Here is a 27,698-nt window from a genome sequence, read left to right as displayed (position 1 = left end):
AGATGTTGGACAGAGGGCAAATAACAAAAATTAAATGGGTCGACAGAGGTATCAACTGTCAGACTGTTTTACGAAAAGAGGGGCGAGTTCACAGAAACTTTTGATATTGTTAATGAAGGGCGCTTGATTCTGTGACTGTTTTTTTTTTCTTTCTTGTCCAAACAAAAAAAAGGGGGGAAATCATGTGTGTGTTTTTAAGTTTCTTGAAATTTTGTTTTCACCTAATTATTATTTTTTTCTCCAAGGAAGGGGAGACTGTTAAGTAATGGATTAAGACACATTGCAATTAGTTGTCTCATTTATGTTAGGTATCGATTAATAGACACTGATATGTAAAGAGGCTTCAGGTCGCCTCTATCAGGTGATGCATAGTTAGAGTTTTGTGCAAAGGCTGTTGGAAGGAAATAAATTTGTGTTTCTGAAAAAGGAACAGAACTTTAGACTCTTCATATCGCAGCAACTAAAACATCTAACACTAAAGTGGCTATACATGAAGTAGATGTGGGAAATGCTGTTCCGATCAAACAACATCCATACAGACTTAACCCTTTAAAATTGGCACAGGTTAACAAAGAGATTGGAAGTATGCTTAAAAATGATATAACTGAAGTGGGTTGCAGCCAATGGAGCTCACCCATAGTGATGGTACCAAAACCAGATGGTACCCAACGGTTGTGTGTGGACTATAGAAAGGTTAATGCAGTTACAAGAACGGACTCTTCTCCTATCCCATGTTTGGAGGATTGCATTGAGAAAGTGGGACAATCAGCTTTTATTTCCAAACTGGATTTATTGAAAGGTTACTGGCAGGTACCTTTATCCGAAAGGGCGAAGGGGATTTCAGCTTTTGTGACTCCAGATGGTATATACCAATTCAAAGTTATGCCATTTGGCATGAAAAACACTCCAGCCACATTTCAACGGTTAACTAACAAAGTCGTTTCAGGATTACCCAATTGTGCGGTATACATCGACGATCTGGTAATTTTCAGCCTGACATGGAAAGAACATTTAAACCAACTGATGGAGTTATTCAATCGACTTCAGGAGGCGGGTTTGGTGATAAGCCTAGCCAAAAATGAATTTGGAAAAGCCCAAGTCACTTTCCTTGGCCATACAATCGGACAGGGTCGAATGGTCCCACGGGATGTGAAAACGAAAGTTATTGGGGAGTTTCCGATACCTTTGACACGACGGGAAATAATGAGATTTCTTGGTATGAGTGGATTTTACTGGAAATTTGTCCTAAATTTTATCAGTGTGGTCGCTCCACTGACGGACTTGCTCATGAAGCATAACAAATTGCAGTGGACAGCGGAGTGTCAACAGGCATTTGACGACCTGATGGCTGTGTTAACCACTGCTCCTGTGTTAGCCATCCCAAATTATACCAAACCATTCAAAGTGGCTGTTGATGCGAGTGATATGGGCGTATGTGCGGTGCTTCTACAGGACGACGACGAAGGGCTAGAGCGGCCTATTGGTTATTTTTCAAAGAAATTGAATTCTCACCAGAAAAGTATTCCACGATTGAGAAGGAGACTTTGAGTTTGGTGCAGGCTTTGCAACATTTTCACATTTATGTAACCAGCAATCCATCTGACACCATTATATATACTGATCATAATCCGTTGACATTTTTAGAGCGATTCCGGAATAACAATGCAAGGCTGTTTCGCTGGAGTTTACTGTTAGAGCAATTTCATTTAAAAATAGTACATTTGGCAGGACTAGAAAGCGTGATAGCTGACGCTTTGTCACGAATGTGATGAACGGAAGCAATTTCAGTTGGAGGAAGAAGAAGGAAAAAAAATGGACAATATTATTGTACCTGTTTGCGTGTGTTGTCTTTTGAAACAATAATGTACATTTACTGTGTGCATTTCTTAAAAGATGGTGAAAAATGAAACCATCTTGAAGTTGATGGTTTATTTTTTTTTCTTGGGGTTGAGGTGTCATGTGAGAGTACCCTTTAAGAAATAAGTGTTTAAGAAATGTACCTTTAAGAAATGGAGCTGCTCATGTTACTGGAGTGATGTCAGAGTGTGGGTGGGGCTGAGCTCTACTTCTGCTTTTTAGTTTCAGTTTGAGGAAAAGCTTCTGTGTGTCTGTGTTTTTTCAGTGAGCTGCACTACTGTTGATCTCTGCCATCCATAGACTATCTGTGGATCATTTGGTGAACTCAGAATTGTAAAAGGTCACAGTATTGAATGTAAACCTAATGTGCTCTTGTTTGAAGGTGTGTTAAGTCTTTTGGGTGTAAAAGGACAGCATACAGGTTACTTAGTGTTGTATTCTTTGGGGGTGTATTTGATTTACTGGTTGCTAGGCTATTCACTGTCTGTTTTAAAAAGGTTAACTTGAGTTCATAGAATAAACATTGTTTTGTTTTAAAAACCACTGGTCCATTTTCTGCCGTATCATACCTGTCGAGTGAGCCGTGTGCTCCCCATACCACAATCTATTAAAAGTTGCGGGTCAGGTGAACTCCATGATACACTTTGGGATTCTCTAAACCCTGGCCTATAACACTATGCCATAGACCTAGCGACCACCGACCGAACCCTATCAGCGGTGCTCCTGCAAGAACGACACGACCACTTAGGACCCATAGCCTATGTCTCAAGAGTATTAGACCCCGTAGAGCAAGGATTCTCAGCCTGCGAACGACACTTGCTTGCAGTCTTTTGGGCAGTACAGTACTTTGCGTACATCACAGGCCTTAACTCAGGAACGATCTTGACCGAGCACACCCCCACTCAACTATTACTAGACGGTAGATTAAAGGACGGTTCAGTCAGCCAAATCAGAGGAGCTCGCTGGACACTACTGTTACAAAGCAGGGACATTACGGTAAAACGCACCAAGATTCACACATTTCTGGCCGATAATCTCCAATATGGAGGGACCCCACATGAGTGCCAGATCATAGCAGCCCAACACCACACAGGACTCTTTATCCCAAAGTCACTACACCCATGAGCAGGCAGTAAGACACAGAATTCCCAAACCACAGGGAATGCTTTAAAAATGTATGTGGAGGGTTCCTCCACAATCGAAAATGGAGTTAGGATTACTGGTTGTGGAATTTTCCTAGGGGACGCGCAGGGACGCCCACTAGAAGAGATTGCCCGGCCACCTAGGTTCACAAGCAGCAGAACTCGCAGCCATAGCCTATGTAATTCAGCACCCCGACTCTTTTCCAACCCCCGCAGACATACACTCAGACAGCCTGTATGTGTGCACCAGCTTAACAGAATTCCTACCCCTGTGGGAATCTCGAGGTTTTGTTTCAGCTGATAGATAACCCCTTCCCTCTGCCTCGTTGTTAAAGCACATTCTCAAGACAGCCTCAGACCACCCATATGGCATCATTATAGTAAGAAGCCATCATCGCTCGTCCCCACCCGGTAATGTAAAGGCAGACGCCTTAGCCAAAGCAGGATTACTTGTCACTTCTGGCATCTACCCGAAAGCGAACCGATACACTCAATCCAAGTTTCCCAGACCAATATTGAGGATCTATCCCAAACCCAAAAAGCAGACGACACCCTCAAACAGGTTTTAGATGGCAACTTTCCAGCCCCCTATGATAAATGGAAGGACGCACTGGCTGTACAGGACGGCATAGTTTTAAAAAACAGAATTTATGTGGTCCCCACCCAGGACAGAAACCAGCTCATTTACCAATTTCATGACAAACACAGACATCAAGGGATAGACAATACCATTGCCCATTTAAGATCTTTGTGTTGGTGGCCCGATTTAAAAAGCGATGTAACCCATTATGTTGAGAATTGCCTTATCTGTGCACAGAACAATCCTGAACGTTACTCAAAGAAAGGACAATTACGTCACACCCGACCTGTTAATGGCCCTTGGACAAATTTGCAACTCGATTACATTGCCCACTTCCCCCTTGCAGAAATGGTTTCAAGTACGTGCTGGTTGTAATCAACATCTTTACTAAATGGGTAGAACATTTCCCTCACGGACAAACACAACAAACGCCACCGCTAAGATTTTGACCCAACAGATATTTACACGCTGGGGTCTCACCCGCAGCATAGTCAGACCAAGGTTCCCACTTCACCGGCAGAGTCATGCAAAATGTTTTAACAATTTTTGGGATCAGGCAGAAATTCCATATAGCATATCACCCCCAATCCAGCGGCATTGTCAAGAGAATGAATCGAACTTTAAAAGCGACCATTAGGAAGATGGTGCAACAGAACAATACCACGTGGGACACGGTCCTCCCATTTGCTCTCATGTTTATTCGGAACACCGTTTCCAGTTCCACAGGTTTCACCCCCCCACACTCTCATGACCGAACGGCCCATGAAGGGTATTGAATATTTATTAGGCCTCAATTTGGCAAGCCCCACAGTAACCGCCCTCACCCACGAAAAAGCAGTCCAACAGGTTACAGATAACATTAAAGTGGCACAACTCGCTGCATCTGTCCGATTAGGTGCTAGAAGGAAGCAGAGTAAAGCCTGCTTTGACAAAACCATCCACCCCATAGAGTACACAGTCGGTCAGCAAGTAATGGTTTCACTTTACAACCCCAGTTCTTTCCTCTCCCCCAAATTTGCAGGATCCTGCTCCATTTCTGACAAAGTGAGCCCCTCCGTGTACAAGATAACATACCCCAATGGTAAAACTGGTTGGTTCCACATCAACCAACTCAAAGTCTACGGATCCGAATGTAGCCACTCGCACCACATCTCTCTGGCAATAGGAGACGATTCCGCCCCGCCCATCAACAATCTAGTCAGACCCCTAGGCCAATTCACTCCCCCCCCAGCCATGCCGGCATTTATTCCTTGTCCACGCCTACAGACCCGAACTTGTCTCCACCCACAGGTACGGACTTTCACCTTGAACTTGACTCCAACGACAGCGAGAGCCTCCCGGATTTGATTACTATCCCTGAACACTGGCGCGATCTCCCTTCCCCCAGTTACCCCACGACTTAGATACCTTTGACCCCCTATATGCCCTCCCCCAGCCACCGCCACAGCCACCGCCCTACCACAGTAACTTGCCCTCCACTCCCACCGCCCCTATGCCTCATGACAAACAAGCCCCTCTTTGGCACTGCGACAACTCTTGCAGACTAGTAAGGCACGACGATTCGGAATATCCGACGGCCCACGCGGCCATGGCACAGAAACGGCAGACACAAGCCTGGCAACCGGGAGATGGTGATGATTCAGATACTGACTCTCGTTTAGGTAATGCTTTTACAACACTTTGGCACAGATCCCTGAGGTGTCCAAATGATGAGAAAGAGACACTGCCTAAGTATTAAGGTGTCCAAGTTCTGATGGAACCTGCCCCCTTTTTCCTTCTTCTTTTTTCTACTACATGGTTTTAATTCATGTCGCCCGACACAAAATTACTCTTCTGATTCGAGGGTACGATGCCCTATGACAGTTAAAGGCACAAGTTTGTCAGGAAACAGATCACTGTTCTCCCAATCTTTATAACAAGTTTCCACACGACTACAAACTGATACCGTCCACCTAGCATTGAGTCAGACCAAGGTTCCCAGGTAGGGAGTAACGGCACTGATCCCCGCCCTACCTGAGGACCCCAAATGCATCCGGTCAGTTAAGCTCGGGTAGTGGAGTAATGGCACTAACCCCCGCCCTACCCGGGGATTCCACCCATTCTTATTCTGCAGCAGCCCACACACACACCTCATGTTCCCGTCATTTCATACGCCCTGGAATGGTTCTCTGCACTGTCTTTGGCAGGCCTTGGTTTCACCTTCTCTGCTCTCCCTTTGATTGTGGTTTAAAGAATGAATCTCGACACGTTCTGTACGCTCACCCCTTCTTTCTTTTACCTTCCGCGACTCCCTGGTCGCTCCCCACCTGCCATTTACACATGTGACACGATTGGTTGCTATACACGCTGCTACACGCGAACTACCTCTGAACCCTGGGACGAAATCCTATAAAACTGGCCACCCTGAAATTCGGCTGGTTAAGATAAGCCTCAACCACCACTGGTTGCAAGTAAAGAAAAAACTGGTCGGAGAAATTGTCCGTCCACTCCCTGCATCGACCACAAGCTGCGAGAGTCTCTGTACTTAAAAATTTAAATTTCTTGTCTCTCCAAAATGGTATTTCAAAAACAAAAATAGGGAGTCAGACATGGTGACAATCATAACGCATAATTGGAATAAGGAGAGAAAGACTAATAAAACAAGATATTAACCGAAGATTAATACCGTGGGCAGCACGGTAGTATTGTGGATAGCACAATTGCTTCACAGCTCCAGGGTCCCAGGTTTGATTCCGGCTTGGGTCACAGTCTGCACATCCTCCCCGTGTGTGCGTGGTTTCCTCTGGGTGTTCCGGTTTCCTCCCACAGTCCAAGGATGTGCAGGTTAGGTGGATTGGCCATGATAAATTGCCCTTAGTGTCCAAAATTGCCCTTCGTGTTGGGTGGGGTTACTGGGTTATGGGGATAGTGTGGAGGTGTTGAACTTGGGTAGGGTGCTCTTTCCAAGAGCCGGTGCAGACTCAATGGGCTGAATGGCCTCCTTCTGCACTGTAAATTCTATCTATGAAATAACAGATACTATGCTTGCACCCCCAGGATTACACGGAAAACAGAAAACACAGGATGAAGCAAGGACTGCTGGCATGCATTTGGATCATCGCTGGACTTCTGCAATTGCGCGCGCAACGGACTCTTGTTACAAACCCCACACCAGCTCCGAACACTACCACACAACAGGCCACCACCAGCCTGGGCACTACACCACACATAAAGACAGACATCGAAACCCCCACTTGGTGTGAAAACATTGCCAAATGGAACCCCCTTTCATACATAGTAGAGGCCCTTCTAGTAATTGCAATAATCTGCTGTGTCATTCAGACTCCGTAAATGGCGAGCAAAAGCTTCCCGCTCCCCAGTATATACAGTCCGAGCCCCTTCTTTGGAATTCAACAAAATTAAATTCATGTAACTAATCGCTGCTAAGAATAAACCATGTACCTCTTTAACTTTATTAGGATTAAGTAGAAATGTGATGCTGCTGTTTTAAATTTTGTACTGTATATAAGTTCTTTGATATCCACCAGCAGTATGAGAGTAGCTTTGATAGTGTTAGCTAGAGATCAACTGTACGGATAAATTAAATGTTTTATCGTGACCTAAATTATAATTACCGTTAGAGATTTATGAATTTATTAATGAAATATTAGGTAAATGTCGCAAACCATAAGATAGAGTAGAGTAGAACCTTGCTTTGACCAAGGGTGACCGGTCCACCAAGGATGAACAGGGATCAATAGTGTGATCCACCACGCTTCGCGTTCAGGATCAAGAGGACGGGATGTAGCCATCTAAGATGGCCACCTGTGAAGGACCATGGGAATTATGGCCAACCCAGGACTCAGACAGTTACAGAGCCTATGTGTATTTGAAACACAAGTAACCAGACCTGATCGAACCCCCCCCCCCCCCCCCCCCCCGCTCGTTTGTATTTTAATGGCCCATTTGCCCAGGACAATAGAACTCCAATCAAGCAACCGGTACAGCCACAGACTGATCGGCGCCACTCCCTTTACTCAGAAAGCCCAACTGCCAAGGTCAATGACCACTAAGGACCCGCCCAACTACCCTTTATTGGCCGAAATCGAAGACAGTCGAACTATTGGGTCCAAGGTTAAGGAAGCCCCAAAGAGCACGAAATCCCAGAGGGATAAAAGAGAGCACAGCCATGTGTTCTGTTTCTTTTGGATCCGGCCTGTGCCAAACCAATTGTACCAGGAACAGCCAGCCAAGTTCAAGACCAACGATAGATACCTGACGGATGAGCGTTAAGTATAGGTTATTGTAGCTGATAGGTGTAGTTTAACTCGTAGACGATATTGTGTTTGCATGTCGACATAACCCTTGTGTATGTAAATAAACCATCTTTTGAACTAACTAATTGGTTGTGTGGTCATTTGATCGATATAAGGGAAGGCTTGTGGTTCACTAACATTATCATTAATATTAGCAACAGTATTGGCGACGTTGTTGGGATCGAAAACGGGCAACAAACCCAGTGCCACACAAAGATGAACGACCTCCTCAGGGCATCTCGGTCAAGTCACCACCTCTGTGCCTCTCGCATCACTCCTGTCCCTCACTCCTCACATCCCGCTAGAGGCCATCAGCACCCCTCTTGCCTTAATTTCCCTTATGTACCCTCAATTAAACCCCAACACATATATTGTCCTATTAGCCCAAGAGCCTTGCATACACATGCCACCAGAACTCTCCTCCCAGCGTCTCACTATGTCCTTTTTGTATCCCCTAGGATAAGGCGGTCCACAGTAAGCGCGAGTGCCAAAAGACTGGAGGGGACATTCCTGAACTGCTGGTCCACACTCCAGCTGAGGAGAGAGCAATGCAACTAGTGGGTGAGGCCGAGAAAAGGGCAGTGGCTGACACGAAGGTCGGCGTTCAGCAAACAAGTGAGAGAACAATGCAATGCTGATGTACCTATAGCAAGTGAGTCACCCCTCTTCCACAGATCAGTCCTTCCCAAGATCTCACCATGTCTTTCATTTTGCAGGACCACCATCAGACCAGGCCATGCCATCCAGGGTTGCTGCCCCCCAGCCACATCCCCAGCACACCCCAGGGCACAGTCTGAGGAAGACACTGACTTCTCGTCACCTGCACCCTCCACCATCACAGAGATTATCACTTTGGTGGGGTGTTTTAGTGAAGACGCTCCTGAGTCACCTTCTGGTGTATACTACACACATGCTGCAGCACATCAGTTGGAGGCAAGGTCTCCCGAGGGAGCAGATGGTCAGAGGGCTGCCTAATCCCAGGGAACATCTGTCGTCGCACTCCTGGAAAGTATGATCCCATCACTGGTAGAGATGCAGACATAGAATCAGGACTTACAGGAGGGGGCATCAGCAACTTTCCAGTGTCTGTAGATACAGCTAGAGGGGTTCAACCGCCTTCAGGTGCAGGAGATGTTACCAACAATGCATGGTACCCAGGCCAACACAGAGCGGGTGGCACACTGTGCAGTCGATGGCTGTAGCCGAGTCACAGGAAGACATGTCCCAGACCAATATGGACATTGGTGCAGCACTCCAGAGCTTGGTCCATTCACAAAGCGTCATGGCTGAGGGCAGGGATGCCGGGTGCTGAGTGACCTTGGCAGACACAAAGGGACATCTCACAGGCACAGAGGAACATGAATGAGGCTGTTGGAGACATGATCGAAGCAATGAGGGACATGCCTCACTCACTGAGGGACATGTTCCAGTCTCAGTGCTCCATGACTGAGGGCATCGAGACCATGGCTCAGATGAGTGCGGGCCTCCAGGGCTGGCAGGGCCAGGAGATGGTGGAGCCTCCATCCCATGCAGTAGTCCGGGGGCCATTCGAGCATCTCAAGGGAGCAGGAAGTGAAGGGGCTTGGAAGCGGCTGAGTTTGTAAGGTGCATCCTGGACGACTTCTTGAAACAATATGCAGATAGTCTAACTAGGGAAGGGGCCGTATTGGACCTGGTTTTGGGGAATGAGACCAGCCAGGTGGTCGAAGTTTCAGTAGAGGAGCATTTCGGTAACAGTGACCATAATTTAGTAGGTTTTAAGGTACTGTTGGATAAAGATAAGCGTTGATCGGGTGAAAGTGCTAAATATGGGGAAGGCTAATTATAACAATATTAGGCGGGAACTGAAGAATCTAGATTGGGGGCGGATGTTTGAGGGTAAATCAACATCTGGCATGTGGGAGGCTTTCAAGTGTCAGTTGATAGGAATTCAGGACCGGAAGAGGGCAGTCACCGAGGCGGAGGTCGGCATCAGGTGGGCAAGTGAGACCCCGCACAGTTGTAGTTTCCCATGGCACGTGTGTCACCACCCCCATACCCATCACCACCCACACAGCCCCCTCCACCACCACCACCCGCCATCCCAAACCGCAGTCCAATCATTCGCCTTGTCAGATGTCTTGATCACCTGGCAATGAGGCGGGCCCTTGTGGTGTATTTTTCCCCTGACCCCAACCACAACCCCAGGAGGAGAGCAGCGAGGACGGGGAGGAGGAAATGGTCACATTGGGAGCCCTCGCCCGCAGCCAGAGACATCCCAGAGCACCAGTCTGGTGCCGACACTGCCCATCACAGCAGTTTCCAACTAGGAGGAAGGCCACCATTGCTGGTTGAGTTCCGATATCCATTGTCTGTTGATGGTGAAAGGCTGACATGTTAGCATGGTGAATGCTCCCATGCTCAACCAGGTCCAATGGGCTACGTGGTGACCCCGGCTGGCTCAATGAACTCTGCCCCCGCATGTCCCCCTCCTCCCCGTCCCACACTCCTGGCCCCGTCGGTGCCTGGCACCGTGGGGGGGGGGGGGGCTTCTGGCCGAGGTGCCTGTCCCTGCTGCCGGGGTGCCATCAGCTGCCGCTGCCCATGCCAGCGGTACGCTCTGTGGCCTGTGTCCGAGGTCACCCTGTAGGGGCTACTGTGGGCGTTGCCATTGGGTGGGGCACGTGATGCCCTGCCGGCAGGTGGCAGCTGGTTGGTTGGGGTGTTATGGCAGAGTGTGCAGTGCAGGGGTGGTGGGTGGGGGCTGGGGGGGTGAGTTTGGGGCACCCATACGGCCGGTGTCACTTTGCAGAACCACGGGCCACGGTGGGTGGACAGTGGGGTGTGCACCAAATAGCCCGCCTCAGTCCCGTGGGGGGTCATCCCATTCCCACAGCCCATCCCACTGTCATCCAACCCTCGGCCCTTGTAGGCCTTCCTCCCCCGCTAGTGTCAGATCCGGCAGCCCACAGTCGCACCTCTGCGCGTCTTACCTCCTCTCTCTACCTCATCAGCGACGGCGCCCGTTTCCTGATTTTTAAAAGCACAAGTGAACCTTGCCGTTGGGAATTCCCCGGTGGAGGCAGAGGATCACGGAGGCCCCGGAGAATACCAGGTCAAGCCCGCTAATGATAGCCAAATGGCGTTTACTGTATGTGAGGAGTGGAACGCACTGGCGCCACTGTCGAGGCACCAGAGAATTGCGATTTGGTGTGAACCCAATGCCAGCCACTATTTCGGCATCAAAACCGATTCTCCACCCAATCGCCTTTTCCGATTTCAGTGTCAGCTGACAGAGAATCCCGCCCCCTCCAGATATCTGAAGTAATCTGAAGATTGATGACACCTTAATAGAGTCTGTGAAGCAGTAGTGTTCTGTTGGTGTGGCAGTGTACCTGAGAGATTGCGTGGACGCTTGAATATACATGGGCCGGGATTCTCTGTCCTGCAAGCCCCGTTATCCGGCGTAGCACGTCCCGCCGGCAGCAGGATCCTCTGTTACGACAGCTGGCCAATGGGGTTTCCCATTGTGGTCATCCCACGCCACCGCCATCGGGAAACCTGCGGGTGTGGGTGTGCTGCCGGCGAAGCGGAGGATCCTACAGATGGTGTTCCAGGGCAGAGGAATAGAGACAGGAGCGGTTGAAATCCTGGATGTGGATACTTGGTGAAGGCATCAAAGAGAAACCATTGCTTGGAAGAAGAGAGTGGAGTTTGGAAACCCTAATGTGAAAGTCAGAGTTCCAGTTGGTGTAACAATCACCTGGGGTGATTTAAACAGAAATCAGCAAAAGTTGTTTTGGATGGAATGTCACTTGGTTTCAAGTGTGGTGAGTCTGACCATATTTCACTCACTGGTTTACATGGAATGTGTACTTATTGAGAACATTAGAATATAAGGAGCTGATGAGAGATCCATAGCATCTGCTTTAGGTGGCATCTGTAACTTGGTTTCAGAGTGTGGTGTGTCTGACCACAGGTCATTTATTGATTTACATTGACTGTATCTACTGTGAACATTAGCCTATAAGGTACACGTTGTAACTAATTTTATGCTTACATATCTGTGTATATCTGTAAATAGATAGTTGGGGTGAAGAAGTGGTGTATTAAAGCAAATCTTTTCTTGTTCAATAAATGTTTTATTCTTTTGCTAAAAGTTAATTGGCAGTCCAATGACTCTGTTCATCCACATCTCTAAACAAAAAAAAAGTTAGGATCTGACAAGCTGGGTTCTATTCTGGGACCTGATTGTCCTGTAGTAACATCAGCTGGGACTGCAACATTAAAAATGAGTGATAAACAAATAAGTGACTACTCAAGAAAATAAAAATTCAAAGAATGGCACATTTTCAATAATAATAAATTCTTGTTGACCTGCTTGAATAATTGGCTGGGTGGCAGACCTACCTCCAATGGTGTATACTGCAGTAATGATAAGCAATCCAATCACAGAAAGGTATAGATCCCATCGTAAAGCAAGATTTATAAAGATACCTCCAGCATAGATATCAACCTGGGCAAAATACACCATAATAAAACATTTTACTTAGTAACATTAAACTAGCTTAAAAATATTTCACTAACACCATGGGTGATCTATATTGTGGGACAGTTTTATGTATTGTTTGTTTCCAGGCTGGCATGTGATTAAAGAGTGGGTTCACAGGGATGGGAATAAAAATTGAAGTTATGTAAAAAGGGCTGCGAACTCACTCTTATCCGTTTTACACTATCTACCTCAAGATTTGCCCAATAGTGTCTTGCAGGATTGCTGCAATGAAGTATATAGGGTGCAAAACTAGGCTCCCATTTTCTGGCACTACGAGGTCCCTTAAGACCACACAATGATGTCCGGGATGCACAAGTCCACTAAGTAAGCAGATAATGTTGCTTTGGTGAGATTATTGTTGAAAGACAAACTGACAACTGAAGGAAATTACTTTGAGCATGCTGCCACCCTCAGAAATGTTGTCAATTGAGTGCTCTGCAGATCCAAAGATCAAATAAATCCAAAGAGCTACTTTTATATAGCAATGGCCTGCACATGTGTGAACCTTTGTATGAAAGCTAACATTTAAAAAAATTCCTTTAAATTTTTTTCCCATTAACTGACAACTTAGAGTGGCCAATTCACCTATCCTGCACGTCTTCGGGTTGTGGGGGTGAGACCCACACAGACATTGGAAGAATGTCCAAACTCCCCAAGGACAGTGACCCGGGCCCTCGGCGCCGTAAGGCAGCAGTGCTAACCACGGCCCTACCATGCCGTCCCTTTTGAAAGCTGCCATAGTCTTCCTCCAGGAGATGCACCTGAGGTAGACGGATCGACTGTGGGTAAGAAAGGGCGGGATGGGACAGGCGTAACACTCTTGCTACGGGACGAAAGTCAGGGGGTCTGCTTAATAGGAGGACGGTGTTTACAGCGACAAGGATGGTTACCATCCCAGGGGGGTGGCACATCATGGTCAGCGGTGTCCTGAATGGGGCACCAATGGTCCTTGTTAACGTGTACGCTCTCAACTGGGGTGACATGGAATTTAGAAAGAAGACCATGGTGGAAATGACCAACATAGATATGCTGTGATCAGGGGTGAGATTATCGCCTATAAAACATGTAAAGGCAGGCAGGAGAGGTGGTTTCTAACCACCTTTTAAAAATCGTGAAGCCGGCGTGCTGGCTGAGGCGGCTGCGAGAGGTGGTAGGAGTTGGCGTGGGGAGACTGCGGGCTCCCGTATCGGACATCGGCCGTGCTTCCTGCAGGGGGGGTGGGCCTGCCAGGGCCAGGGGAAGGGAGGAGAAGGGGGGGTTAGAGGCCGGGCAGCTGGGTAGCCCCTGACATGACAGGGACGGTGTTCACCCACCGAGCGACATTACGGCGGCCATCTGGTTGGTCACCCACCCCGGCCCCAGGGTGGACGTGGAGAAAACAAGGGGGCCCCCCTTGCCCCCCCCCCCCCCATCCTGTATGCCCTCGTGGACCTGTACATCCAGTACCCTGTGGACTGCGCTCACCCAGATGCCCGGGCAGCGAGTTTCGCTGCCATCACCGGGCCCATGGGTCATCGATGGGGTGCGTGTCGCCCTGCGGCCACCGACGGATAACAGGCCACTGTTCACGAACAGAAAGGCGTACCACTCCATAAACGTTCAGGTGGTCTGTGACCACCAGATGAGGATCCTGCACATCTGCGCCCGATTCCCGGGCAGTGTGCATGACTCGTTTTTGTTGGCACAATCTGTCATCCCTGGCATGTTTGAGGGACACCCCCCAAGCTGCGGTGCTGGTTGCTGGGCGACAGGGGTTACCCGTTCCGGTCGTGGCTGATGATGCCTATACGGAGGCTACAATGATGCCCATTGTGCGACCAAGGGTGTTGTCGAGAGGTGCTTTGGGGTCCTGAAGATGCGTTTCAGGTGCCTGGACCGCTCTGGAGGTGCCCTCCAGGACGAGGCAAGGATGGTCGGACGCATTGTTGTGGTCTGCTGCTTCCTCCACAATATAGCCCAGCAGAGGGGCAATGTGCTGGAGGAGGAAGAGGAGCAAGGGCATGCCTCGTTAGATGAAGAGGATGAGGGAGAGGGGGACAATGGGCGGGACATGGGGGCTGGCCATTCATGGGAGACCGCACTACGCTATCAGCAGGGCCAGTGAGCATGGGACACATTAGTCGACACATGTTTCACCAACTAGGGAGGAGGGGGGTTGATGGGCAGGGCACGGACACCACAATACCACACGCCTTCACCACCGAACACTGATGCACTATCAATTACAAAGAGACAAGGGTAGAGAGTAATGGAGGCTTTATTACACAGAGATGTGTGGCCTCCTACAGCTGCTGCCGAAATGACTGCAGTTCGGAGAGCACACACATTTATACACCGCCTACTGGGCGGAGCCAGCAGGCAGGGATCTACCCCCGTACCTGTAGTACAGGGGCCTTACCGTAATACCCTCGGATGCAGTGCAGTATATACAATATAATACAACAGTGGTGTCTACCACATTCACCCCCGGTTAAAAATGAGTCCAGCGGGGGTGGTGGAAAACTATTTACCTACAGGTTGTCATAAAAATTTCAGAGAAGGTTACAAATTTAGACGGTCTGGCGTCTTGATCCATCGTTGAGAGCGCCGCAGTGCTGGTGGCGAGTCAGGCATCGGCTCGGTCGTTGGTGACTCCGGGAGCGTGTCGACATCCTCTTCATCCCCGGGTGGAACCAAGGGGAGGACGGATTGTCCTGGAGCGGGGGCTGTGGTGGGGTGTGCTTGGGGAAGGGAGGGTGGCACCGGGGTAGAGGGGGGTGTGTGTGGGGACCCAGCTGGTACCATGTCCCTGAGGGAGACTGTGTCTTGGCGGCCGTCGGGGCACGCTATGTAGGCGTACTGTGGGTTTGCGTGTAGTTGTACCCTCTCAACCAACGGGTCCGCCTTGTGGAGCCGCACGTGCTTGCGGAGGAGGACGCGTCCTGGAGCTGCCAGCCATGTTGGGAGTGAAACCCCGGAGGTGGACTTCCTGGGGAAGGAAAAGAGGCGTTCATGGGGGGTTTCATTAGTCACCGTGCACAGCAGCGACCGAATGGAGTGAAGTGCGTTGGGGAAGACCTCCTGCCAGCAGGAGGCCGGGAGATTTCTGGACCGTAGGGCCAGCTGGACGGCCTTCCAGACCATCCCATTCTCCCGCTCCACCTGCCCGTTTCCCCGGGGGTTGTAGCTGGTCGTCCTGCTCCAGGCAATCCCCCTGTTGAGCAGGTACTGGCGTAGCTCATCGCTCATAAATGAGGATCCCCAGTCGCTGCAGACGTAGGCGGGGAAACCGAACAGAGCGAAGATGGTGTTGAGGGCTTTGATGATGGTGGCAGACGTCATATCGGGGCATGGCGAAGGGGAATCTGGAATATTCGTCGGTCACATTGAGGAAATACGTGTTGCGGTCGGTGGAGGGGAGGGGCCCATTGAAGTCCACACTGAGGCGTTCAAAGGGGCGGGAGGCCTTCACCAGGCGCGCACGGTCTGGCTGGTAGAAGTGCGGTTTACACTCCGTGCAGACCTGGCAGTCTCTGGTGACAGCCCTGACTTCCTCGATGGAGTAGGGCAGGTTGCAGGCCTTGATGAAGTGATAAAGGCGGGTGACCCCTGGGTGACAGAGATCGTCATGCAGGATTCGGAGTCGGTCCACTTGTGCGCTGGCACATGTACCTCAGGACAGGGCATCGGGGGGCTCGTTGAGCTTACCGGGGCGATACAAAATCTCGTAATTAAAGGTGGAGAGCTCAATCCTCCACCGCAAGATCTTATCATTTTTGATCTTACCCCGCTGTGTGTTGTTAAACATGAAGGCAATCGACCATTGGTCTGTGAGGAGAGTGAATCTCCTGCCGGCCAGGTAATGCCTCCAGTGCCGCACAGCTTCAATGATAGCTTGGGCCTCCTTTTCGACCTCCCACACCACCAAACCACCCGCATGCACAACCCCCTCCGTTATATATACCTGCAGCACTACAAGCTGGGGAACTGGGTTGCCAGTGACAGCGGACCTGGTCCATGGGATGCAGGATGATGACAGCCCGCTCTGCGATGAGCTCCGTGATTCACATCGTTAGACTATGTCTGACTCATGCCCACAGTAGCACCTTCCACCTGGGTGATGCCTGCATGCGAGCTGGCCAATCCATCACATGGCCCTGTCGAATCGCTGGGGACGAGGTGATGGGGACGGTCGGGGGAGGAGGTGGGGCTGCACACTCCACCCACTGGGCCTCACTCGTCCACCATCCCTCACTCACAGTGGCCATCACTGACTGCCCCACCTCCACACCCATCAGACAGAGCACAGGGGCAGGTTTCAACGGTGTTAACATGTGTTTAATGTGAAGAGGTATGTATAGTCTGTGCCCAAGGCCTTATAATTGAAGGGTCACCCTGCTTGCGGGTATGCTAGTTAACGGTAGAAGTGGGAGAAAGAGCTGCAGCTGGTTACCTGTAGGGTGGGGGGGGAGGGCCGCGCATTGTTTCTATGTTCGTTAAACCTAAGTTGGTTGGGCTTTCTTTGTTAGGTTGGGGGAGTGAGGGTATGGGTTTGTTGGAGTTGGTGCCGGGGTTGGGGGGTTGGAGAGAGGGGTAGATTGCTGACAATTAGGGTTTTTTGTTTATGTACTGCTCCAAGGGGGGGGTGACAGCGGTCATCTTGGGTGGGCCTGGAGCTGGTGCTAGTTGGACTTCCTTGCAGGTGAAATATGGCTGATCATAGTGGAGGGGGACCAGAGGCCTTCATTCAGGCTAGTTACATGGAATGTGAGGGGGTTAAATTAGCCAGTTAAAAGATCCAAGATGTTTGCCCATCTGAAAGGTTTGAAGCCGATGTGGTTTACTTGCAGGAAGCACATCAGAGAGTTCGGGATCAGACAAAATTGTGGAAAGGGTGGGTAGGGCAAGTATTCCACTCGAGTTTTGATGCAAGGATGAGGGGGACTGCGGTGCTAATCAATAGGAGGGTGACCCATTCGGTGGCTAATATTTTGATGGACTCAGGGGGGATATATATGATAGTGAGTGGAGTGTTGGCAGATGCTCCAGTGGTCTTAGTGAATGTATATGCACTGAATTGGGATGACACGGACGTCATTAAGAAGGTGTTGGCGGCCATCCTGAGCTTGACTCTCAGCGGTTGATTAGAAAGAAGGGGGGGGACCTCGGCTGGACAGGTCAAGCCCCAAATCCTTTGCAACATTGGAGGTGACAAAGGAGCTGCTTGTGTTTATGTGAAAAATGGGGTAGGGTGGACCAGTGGAGATTTAGATATCTGAGAAAAAATGGGCGGGATTCTCCATTGGCCGACACCGAAATCAGGAAAGGCGATTGGGCGGAGAATCATTTCCAACACCAAAATCACAGCACGCGTCGATTTGATGTCAAATTGTTTTTCTCCGTCACCTCGCCATTGGCGGAATGCACATATAGTAAACAACGTTTACATGTCATTAGCGGGCCCTGCCCGGTATTCTCTGGGACCTCCGCGATTCTACGCCTCCGATGAGCCGAGTTCCCAACTATGAGGTTCACTTGTGCTTTTAAAAGTCGTGAAATCGGTCTGGTGGCTGCTGAGAGAGAGAGAGGAGTTATGACCCGGAGAGGAGCGACTGCAGGCTGTCAGCCCGGACACTGGCCGTGCTGGCTGGCGTGGGGGGTGCCCTGCCGGGGCCAGCAGAGGGTGGGGATGAGACGACAGGACGAGTGGCCAGGATTACACCCCCATGGGACTGGGCGGTGTTCAGGCATGGACCGCCATCACGGCGGCCAACTTGCTGGCCACCCACTGACAACACACCTTGGCCCCTGGTTCTGCAGAATGACACTGGCCGCATAGGTGCCCTCACCACCGCACACCACCACCCCCCGCCTCACCAACTCCACCCCCCATCCCAACCCCCACTAGCCGGCCGCCACCCACCAGCGGCCCACCCAGGGCAACACCCATTGTAGCCCCTGGCAAGGGCAATGCCAGCCAACGGTAACCCTGGCATCAGGAACAGGCGCCAGGGCCTGATCACTCCAGGGTGCCGGCACCGACGGGGCCAGGTGTGCGGTGATGGGGGAGGGATTTGCAGGGATGGATCCCACAGTGCCAACTGGAGCCACCATGTAGCCCGGTGGACCTGGTTGGGCACAGGGGTATGCACCACCTTAACATGTCGACCTTTCACCCCGGCAGACAATGGATATTTGAATAAAACCAGCAATGGTAGCCTCCCTGCGGATAGCTGCAGCCCTGGCGTATGCCCTGCGGCTGTACGAGCGAGCGCTGCTCGAGGATGAGGAGGAAGTTGCAGCAGCGGAGAGGGCAGCAGTGGAGTGGGCAGCAGCGGTGCATACAGCAGAAGAGCAGGTGGCAGCCGGCCAGGTTGGAAAGCCGGCTGCCCAACAGGCCAAGGAGGAGGAGGTGACAAGGCAGCGGCACATGAGGCCTCGTGTGTACCGGCACCACCTGTCATTCGAGGACCTGACGGACCAGGCATGCCGTCGAAGACTCTGGCTGAGCAATGAGACATATCTGCCAGAAGATGGCACAGCTGGCACCGTGGTGGTATGGGAGAGGATACCCACTCCCAGTGGCCATCAAGTTGATGGTCGCCCTGAACGCGGCGCCATCCTGCCAGGCGCTGAGTGGGGACCTGCCTGGATTCTCAAAGACTTCGGTGCACAGGTGCATCCGTGCCATCACGGAGGCCCTAAACGCCCAGGCAGAGCAATATATCTATTTCAATGTGGACCGAGCCCACCAGGATTCCTGGGCAGCAGGGTTCGCTGCCATCGACAGGATGCCCCGGTCCAGGGGGTGATCGATGGGATACATGTCTCCCTACGAGCACCTGCAAATGACAGGCCGCTCTACACCAACCAAAAGGGGTTTCACTCAATGAATGTGCAGCTGATATGTGACTCTCAGCTGCGCATCATACACGTCTGTGGCGGTACCCAGACAGTATGCACAAAGCCTTCATCCTGGCACATTCGACGATTCCTGATATGTTCGTGACACCCCGCTGGCTGAGGTGTTGGCTCCTGGGTGACAGGGGTTATCCGCTGCGGTCGTGGCTGCTGACGCCTATCCAGATGTCACAGATCGATACGGAGACCCGCTACAACGATGGCCATACAGCGACCAGGGATGTGATCGAGCGGTGCTTCAGCCTCCTGAAGATGTGGTGCCTGGACTGCTCTGGAGGAGCCCTGCAGTATGATGCTGAGAGCGTCGCCCGCATTGTGGCAGCCTGCTTCATCCTGCACAACATCGCACAGCAGAGGGGCGATGTACTGGAGGAGGAGGAGGAATGCCAGGCCTCGTCCGATGTGGAGGATGCATAGGAGGGTGTGGGTGGGTAGAACATGGAGCCCAGGCAGGCAAGGGATGCCAACGCATGGGACGCTTTGATCGCTTTAAGCTTGACCGTCTAGGAGGGAGGGTAGAGGAGGGGGACTAGACAGGGGCACGGACACCACATCCCAACCCAACACTAATCATTTGTGCCCCCGACCACCCCCCGCCTGCATTCCCCTCTGTGATACATAACTGCCGCACAATGGGGTGGGGTCCCTGGGTTGGCAGTAACAACAGGTCTGGTCCATGGGATAGAGGATGATGACAACTCACTCTGCGATGCACTCTGGCGCTCCACATCGTACGACAACGTCTGACTCCTGCCCATGGTAGCACTTTCCACCGTCCACCTGGGTGATCCCTGCATGCGAGCTGGCCATTCCATCACACGGTCCCATCAGATCCCGGGGTGGCAGTGGTGGGGACGGTTGGGGGGGGCACCCACAGGATCCACCCATTCCCCCCCCCCCCCCTACGTATACGCCCACTTCTCCTGGGGCACCGGGCTTGGATGGGCCCATCTGCTGTTCGGGTGTTCGAGGTGGCATGATGCTGCCCTGTTCTGCCCGCTGCCCACCAGATGCACCAGGGACAGGAAGGCTGCTTTAGAACAGTTGGCTAAGCAGCTGGCTTGGAATGCAGAACAATGCCAGCAGCGCGGGTTCAATTCCCGTACCGGCCTCCCAGGTACGGGTGCCGGAATGTGGCGACTAGGGGCTTTTCACAGTAACTTCATTGAAGCCTACTTGTGACAATAAGCGATTATTATTATTAGTAGTAAGGGGGGTGTCCGAGGTGCTGCAGTGTTCTGGCACCTCCCGTGTGGAAGTCACCAGCATTTCCTCCTCCATTGCGATAGTCCCCGGGCTACTCCAGGGGATGGGGTTGGATGCGGAGCTATCCCCTGAGGCTCCTCTGACACCTGGCGTTGCCAGTCCTGGAGGCCCACTCTGGTCTCGACCAGGGTCTGCATTTTCGCGGCCATGGTGCACAGGGAGTGGACCACCTCCGTCTGGGATTGCACATCACGCTGCGACTGTGCCACCACCTTCTGAGTTTATGTCACATAAGCCAGCATCTGGGCAATGCCGGCGACGTTCCCTGCCATGGCCTGCTGTGACTGGGGCACACTCAGGACTGCCACTGCAATTTCCAGGTGGCTTTGGGACATGATCGCCTGTGAGGCGGCAACCCTGTCCTGGGCCTCGGCTAGCACCTGCACAGAATGCCCCAGGCCTTGGACATTCAGATCCACAGCCAAAATCGTCACCCCCAATGCTTCACTGCAGACATGCACCGTGCAGTGTTGACCTGGGTGGTCAACGCATGGTCAGCACCGCTTCCTGCTCCTGCATGCGGTTGGAATCCTCCAAGTGCACCTATAGGTGCTGGATTTTCGCTGACAACCACTCTTGTAGTCCCTGGCTCTGCGACTGCACCTCCACAATTGATGGGTCTGCTGTTCCACAAGCCTGAGACCCCTCTGGACGGCAGCTACTTCCTCAGGTTGGCCTGCCAGTCGACCATCCGCCCCCTTGGGAGTTCCCCGAACAGGCGCTGGAATGTGGCGACTAGGGGCTTTTCACAGTAACTTCATTTGAAGCCTACGTGTGACAATAAGCAATTTTCATTTTCATTTCATTTCATGACTGAGCCTTGCTACATACGTTGAACCTGGCCAATCTGGTAAAGGGGGTGAAGGCAGACTTGAAGTGGTGGGTTGCCCTCCCATTGTCCTTGGCGAGAAAGGTTCAAATGGTTAAGATGAACATTCTTCCAAGGTTCTTATTTGTGATTCGATGTCTCCCAGTCTTTCCTCCTAAATCATTATTAGGGTCAACAAATTTTGACTTTTCTTTGGGCAGGTAAGATCCCCCCGGATCGAAACTCTTTCTTCCAGAGGGATAGACCGTTGGCATTACCTAATTTGATGTATTATTACTGGACGACAAATATTGAGAAAGTGTGAAGGTAGTTTAAGGATCCGGGGTCATTTTGGGGGCAGATGGAGGAGGCTTCTCATATGGGTTCAAACTTGAGGGTACTTGTTACTGCTCCTCTTCCATTCTCTTCGGCCAGGATCACTTCAAGCCCAGTAACTCTCTGAGAAAATGAATCAATTCAGATAGCACTTTTTATAGGGTCTATGTCATCACTGGTGCCAATCTGTGGGAACCATAGGTTTGTACTGGCTGGGATGGGTTTGTCCTGTAGGATCTGGGAGATGGTGGGGGGCCGAGAGGTTTCGGGATGTATTCGTGGAAGGTAGGTTTGCTGGGCTGGAGGAGTTGGTGGAGAAGTTCCAACTCCCAGGAGGGAATGTTTTCAGGTAGTTGCAGGTCAAAACTTTATGCATAAGGAACTCTCTTTGTTTCCTGCCGGCGCATACACTTATGGATAAGATGCTATCTTTGACAAGATAGGGGAAGGAAGGATATAAGAAATCTATGGGCAGATGATGGAGATGGAGAGGGCTTCACTAGAGGAAGTAAAGGGGAAATGGGAAAAAGAGGGTGTGTGGAGTGAGTTTCTGCATCGGGTCAATTTTATCCGCTCAGCTGCAGGATTGTGTTTGATACAGTTTAAAGTGGTGCATAGGGCCCACTTGACCAAGGCACGTATGAGTGGATTCTTTCTGGGTGTAGAGGATAGAAATGAGCGTTAATCAAGAGGGCTGGTGAACCACTCGCAAATGTATTGGTCCTACCCTAAGCTGATTACGTTTTTGGTTTCCTTCGGCATAATGTTGGAGATTTTGGGAGTTAGAGTGGAACCATGTCCAATGGTGGCAATATTTGGAGAGGCTGTAGGAGGGGAAAAAGGCTAATGTCTTTCGCCTCTAATAGCCCGGAGGCGAGACTTGCTCGGACGGAGGGCATCGGCACCGCCTAAAGCCTCGGCATGGATGGGGGATTTGTCAGGATTCCTGCACTTAGAAAAAACCAAATGCACCATAAGGTGGCTGCCATTTCATTACCTTCTTTAAAGAACTGGTTTTCTTCAGCAATTATCCAGGGGATGGGAGGGGGGCGGGGGGGGGGGGGGGGGGGCGATTTCTGGATAAATCTGGATTAGGTGGGGCTGGATTGTGGGAATTCTTTTAATTTTAAAAATGTATAAATATTGTCTTGACTATTTTGGATGTTAGAATTGAAAATTTTTCTGAATAAAAATATTTTTTTAAAAGACTAGTTGGATCAGCAATGTGTTGGAGTATGATAAGAGGAGAGATAACAAGACTTTGGGTTGGTCTGAAACATAATCTATGAAGGGTATGGTATTATGAGAGATACTGGGCGCAATTCTACGCTCCCGCGCCAGTTTGGAGAATCGCCTGGGTCGACAAATCTTCCCACCACGCCGGTCCGACGCCCTCCCGCGATTCACGGAAGCGGCCAGATCGGCACAATCGCGTTTTGCGCGGCGTGGTCCAGTGAATCGCCCGAGACAGCCAAAATGGCGATTCACCGGTACCCCCGCAATTCTGTGCCGGATGGGCCGAGCGGCCTGCCCAAAACGGCGGGTTCCCCCTGGCGCCGTCCACACCTGGTCACTGCCGGTGGGAACAGCGCGGGAACGCTGGGGGGGGGGCGGCCTGCGGCAAGGGTGGAGGGCGGATCCTGCACCGGGGGGGGGCCTCAAATGGGGTCTCTGAAGGAGGACCTCCTTTCTTCCGCAGCCCCGCAAGATCCGTCAGACATCTGCTTGCAGGGCGGACTCGGAGAGGACGGCAACCACGCATGCGTGGGTGACTCCAGTTATCCAAGGCCTGGCGCGCGTAAATGACGCGGCGCCGCTCCTAGCCCATTATCGGGCCCTGAATCGGTCGGGATAGGGGCCGTTTCGCGCCGCGTTCACGACGGCGCGAACACTCTGCCTCCATTTCGGAGAATCCCGCCCACTGTATTTGTGATACGGTATGGTGAAGGATACGGTGTGTTAGGCATACACTGAATGTCAAGTGGTCACAGTGTGGTATGAGTAGAAACGCATTTTTTCCCATTTGTTCCATTCATATTTCAATCAAGAATATTTTGAGAAATGCCAACACGCTTTTTATGTGGAATAGAAAAATCATAGGAACTTACTGAAATCTTTGTAAATATGTAGGCAAACAGAGAAAGTAAAGCTATAAGAAAATGAATTCTTTGGCCTCCAAATCGTCTTAGTAAATATTCAGGCATGGTGGTGACCTGCAGAGAGAGAATATGTTCATTCATCTTAGGGAAAACATGAAAATTAACCATTAATCATAAGTCCAGAGAATGAACAGAAGAAATAGACTTGAATTAATTGCTCTCCCATGAGTATAGAAACCCTACTCAGGTTACTTTGATCTTGATTAGGCAAAAACTTTTCTTATCATTCCCCCACCTGTCTGCATTCAAAGGCACTTGGCCTTTCCCCCCACAATTGGAAGCAGATGACTAATCAGTCTATCAGCAAAATAACCAGCTCTCCTGTTTTCCCATCTGACACAGAGGGTAGGATTTACTAACATTGTTGCACCCGACTTGGTGTCACGACGAGGCCATTGAACCTTGCAAGAATCTGCTATGCTTGAGACATCTTGCGAGATTCAATCAAACCTCATAATGGAACGGAGGAGGTGGTGGGGGTGGGGGTGGGGGGGGGGGGGGTGTCCTCCCAGGCCATTGGAGGGGAGGGGGTCCTCCTAGGTCATTGGAGGGGAGGGGGTCCTCCTAGGTCATTGGAGGGGGGGGCGGGTCCTCCCAGGCCATTGGAGACCCCAAGTGTTTGGGGCAGTGTGGTCCCCTAGCAGTCCACTCTCACAGTGGCACTGCAAGGGTGCCCTGGTGGCACTGCCAGGCTGGCATGGACACTGCCAGGGTGCTAGGTTTCCTGTGCTATGGGTCAGGCCTTGCCCTTAAGAGGTGTGGTGAGGGGGGCTGGAGGACTCCGGAAGAGGTAAGCTGGTTGCAGTGCAAGGGGTCTGAAGGCCAAGGTGGGGTTGCTGAGGAGAGTCTGCAATATAATCGCCACGATCTGCAAGTACTCTTCCTGCACTGGAGATCGGAACTCGTCAGTGCAGGAAATTATGTAAGTGCAGACTCAATGGCCATTCCTTGCCAAGGCCAAAATAAAATGGCAAAGTGCCGTTGAATAGCGGGGTGTTTCTTGGCGCTGCATTAGATACAACAATACCGCCATAAAATAGATGGAAACTGCAACCATACACTCAATAGTTATCTGAATAACCTTGCAGGCAGTGATCTTACCCCCATGAGAGTTAATGGTGTTACTATTTCAGAGAGCATTGACTGCTCTCCCTCCAGGACCTAGCACTTTAAAATATCAAAAATGCCTGGACAGTGAAGATGTAATTGAATTTATTAAACATGAGCTGTAACCAGACAATAAGGAATCATGTGGATAAACAGGGTGGCAAGGGAATAGAATGGAGTTTATGGTAAGCTTTGTGACGGGTGTTGAATATAATGTTGTTAGTCTTTCCATTATTTAATAGGAGGAAGTTATGACTTATCCAAAACTCTGTCAGATAAGTTCATTATAATAAAGGAATTAGAGAGATAGTGAGAGTGGGAAAATAAGTCATTGCAGGAGACGCCATGGCTATGATTAAATAGATAACAGTGAAACAAAGCAGGGAAATTCCCAAAGAACTGCAGAATAGAGAAGAGATGTTGGAGGAGGATCATGTGATCAACTGTGTCAAAGACATCAAGAGGAGAAAGACAATTTTCTTTGTGACTATTAGAATAGTGAGATTCTGGCAGAGGAGAGTAAGCTTGTTGCGATCCAACTAAAACGGAATGTATCAAACAATGAACTGTAACAGAAAACATGCTCACAGGAAAACCATATTAATAACAGTTGTTTCATAAAACATAATCAGAACTACTGGTTTATGGTAACTGTGTAAATTAAACTCTATTTTTATTGCTGAGAATTGCATTACAATCGTTAGGGGCACAATTCATGGGGGTAAGGGGCACAATTCATGGGGGTGAAATTGGTCTTTGTCAAAATTGCAAAACAGGTGATAACAAACCAGGTTGGTGATTCACTCTCACCAACTCTCATCTATCTGTTCAGTACTTTTGCCAAAGATGAATAAACGTCCCACCCCCACCCACCCTGAACATAATTCTCCATAAGTTGGCTGTTCTGGTATTTTTCAAAAAAAAATTCTGACACTCCCTCACTGCGATTACGCAAAGTATTGGAAGGAAATTGTATTAAAGTAGAAATAGGAAATTTTCCAGTCAATTAAAATGATTGGTTTGTGTTAGAAGCTAAATAGTCGAGTAATCTTACCCCTGCTGCAATATAGATGGGGAGAAAGAGCCACCCCAAGATTAACAAAGCATACATTCCCTGGAGAAAGGAAAACAAAATAAAATTATGACAGTGTGATTTTGTATTACATTGTGTTACAGCATCTTTGAAACAAAATGATATTCCTACAGCATCAGCTAGGGCTATTCCTCCCTCCACCAGACGGGGCTACTCCCCACACTATCCAACTCCTTAACCCTCACCAAAGAGACCTTTCAATCTCTACCAGACAGAGCAACCTTCCACTCCCAACAGAAACAAATGACTTTCATCAGCCTCTGCTATTTTGGAGTTTCTTATATTAAACAAGTAATGATTTTAGGGACAGTTTTTGACAGTGTTCATCACATACTAGATTGTCCATTTAGTAACAATTTAGTAACAAGCCCCAACCACTCCAAGCCACACTCCAGGAGCTGTAACTAAATTTTGAATTTTGAGGTTAAATGCAAGAATACATTTCAGAAAGGAAAATTTGTTTATTCTGCTGTGATTTACTTGAGGGTACATATAGTGGGGAGGTTTCTCCACTCCCAATTTTGTCAGGTGGGATTGAAGGCAGGAATGGAAAATCCCGTGAGAACCAAATCAAGTTTCACGCTGCTTAACGACGTGGCATGATTGTCCCTGCTCCACTTCAGTGACAGAACGGGAATTCGGACATTCAACTTGACGCTTGGATTCTTTTCCTCTATCAGGCCTATGATACGGTTGCGAAATCTGCCGTTTGGGCCGGCAGCTTTAACGTCACTTTTCCCGCCCGCTGTGACACTCTGCAGAAATATTTTAAAATTCCACCCAATGAAATCACTATTCCCACTCAGTGAGGAGATTATTATGTGATTTCCACCAGCAGTCAGATTGCACCACAGTTTAATCACTTGATTGATTTTAAGCATATAATTTGAATTATGTAACTATCCACTGCTCACTGCATTTTTCTGGAGAAACTATCCTGCTCGGCTATCATTTGAACCAGGAGTTTGGTTTAGGAACATAGGAACAGGAGTAGGCATTCAGCCAATCAAGCTTGCTCCACCATTCAATATGACGGTTGTTCATCCACTTCAATGCTTTTTCGCCCACACTATCCTCATAATCTCTTTATGTCACTGACATTTAGAACAAAGAATAGTGCAGCACAGGAACAGGCCCTTCGGCCCTACAAGTCTGCACCGATTATGATGCCTATCTAAACTAAAACCTTCTGTATTTCAGGAGTCCCTATCCCTATATTCCCATCCTATTCATGTATTTCATCAAGATGCCTCTTAAATGTCACGATCATATCTGCTTCCATCATCATCCCCCCTGGCAGCATGTTCCAGGTTGTAAAAACTGCCTCGCACATCTCCTCCAAACTTTCCCCCTTGCACCTTAAACCTATGCCCCCTAGTAATTGACGTTTCCACCCTGGGAAAAAGCATCTGACTATCCATTCTGTCCATGCCGCTCATAATTTTGTAAACCTCTATCAGGTCCCCCCCCCCTCAACCTCCATCGTTCCAGTGAAAACAATCCAAGTTTATCTAACCTCTCCTCATAGCTAATACCTCCCAGAACAGGCAACATCCTAGTAAACCTCTCCTGTATCCTCTCCAAAGCATCCACATCCTTCTGATAATGTGGCGACCAGAATTGT

General features: G+C 49.9%; 1 protein-coding gene across 1 annotated transcript in view; it reads right to left on the bottom strand.

The window, feature by feature from the left end:
- The window catches only part of LOC140394170 (sodium/myo-inositol cotransporter 2-like), a 402,805-nt gene that overhangs the window by 295,637 nt on the left and 79,470 nt on the right, over nt 1-27,698 (bottom strand). The window contains exons 5-7 of the mRNA XM_072481110.1: nt 26,036-26,095; nt 23,824-23,928; nt 12,264-12,369 (exon numbers count right to left, since the gene is read on the bottom strand). Coding sequence (XP_072337211.1) covers nt 12,264-12,369; nt 23,824-23,928; nt 26,036-26,095 — 271 coding nt within the window. The remainder of the gene's footprint in view (nt 1-12,263; nt 12,370-23,823; nt 23,929-26,035; nt 26,096-27,698) is intronic.

This window comes from Scyliorhinus torazame, chromosome 17, assembly GCF_047496885.1.
Source record: "Scyliorhinus torazame isolate Kashiwa2021f chromosome 17, sScyTor2.1, whole genome shotgun sequence".
Taxonomy (NCBI): domain Eukaryota; kingdom Metazoa; phylum Chordata; class Chondrichthyes; order Carcharhiniformes; family Scyliorhinidae; genus Scyliorhinus; species Scyliorhinus torazame.
This window is presented reverse-complemented; position numbering and strand designations above follow the sequence as displayed.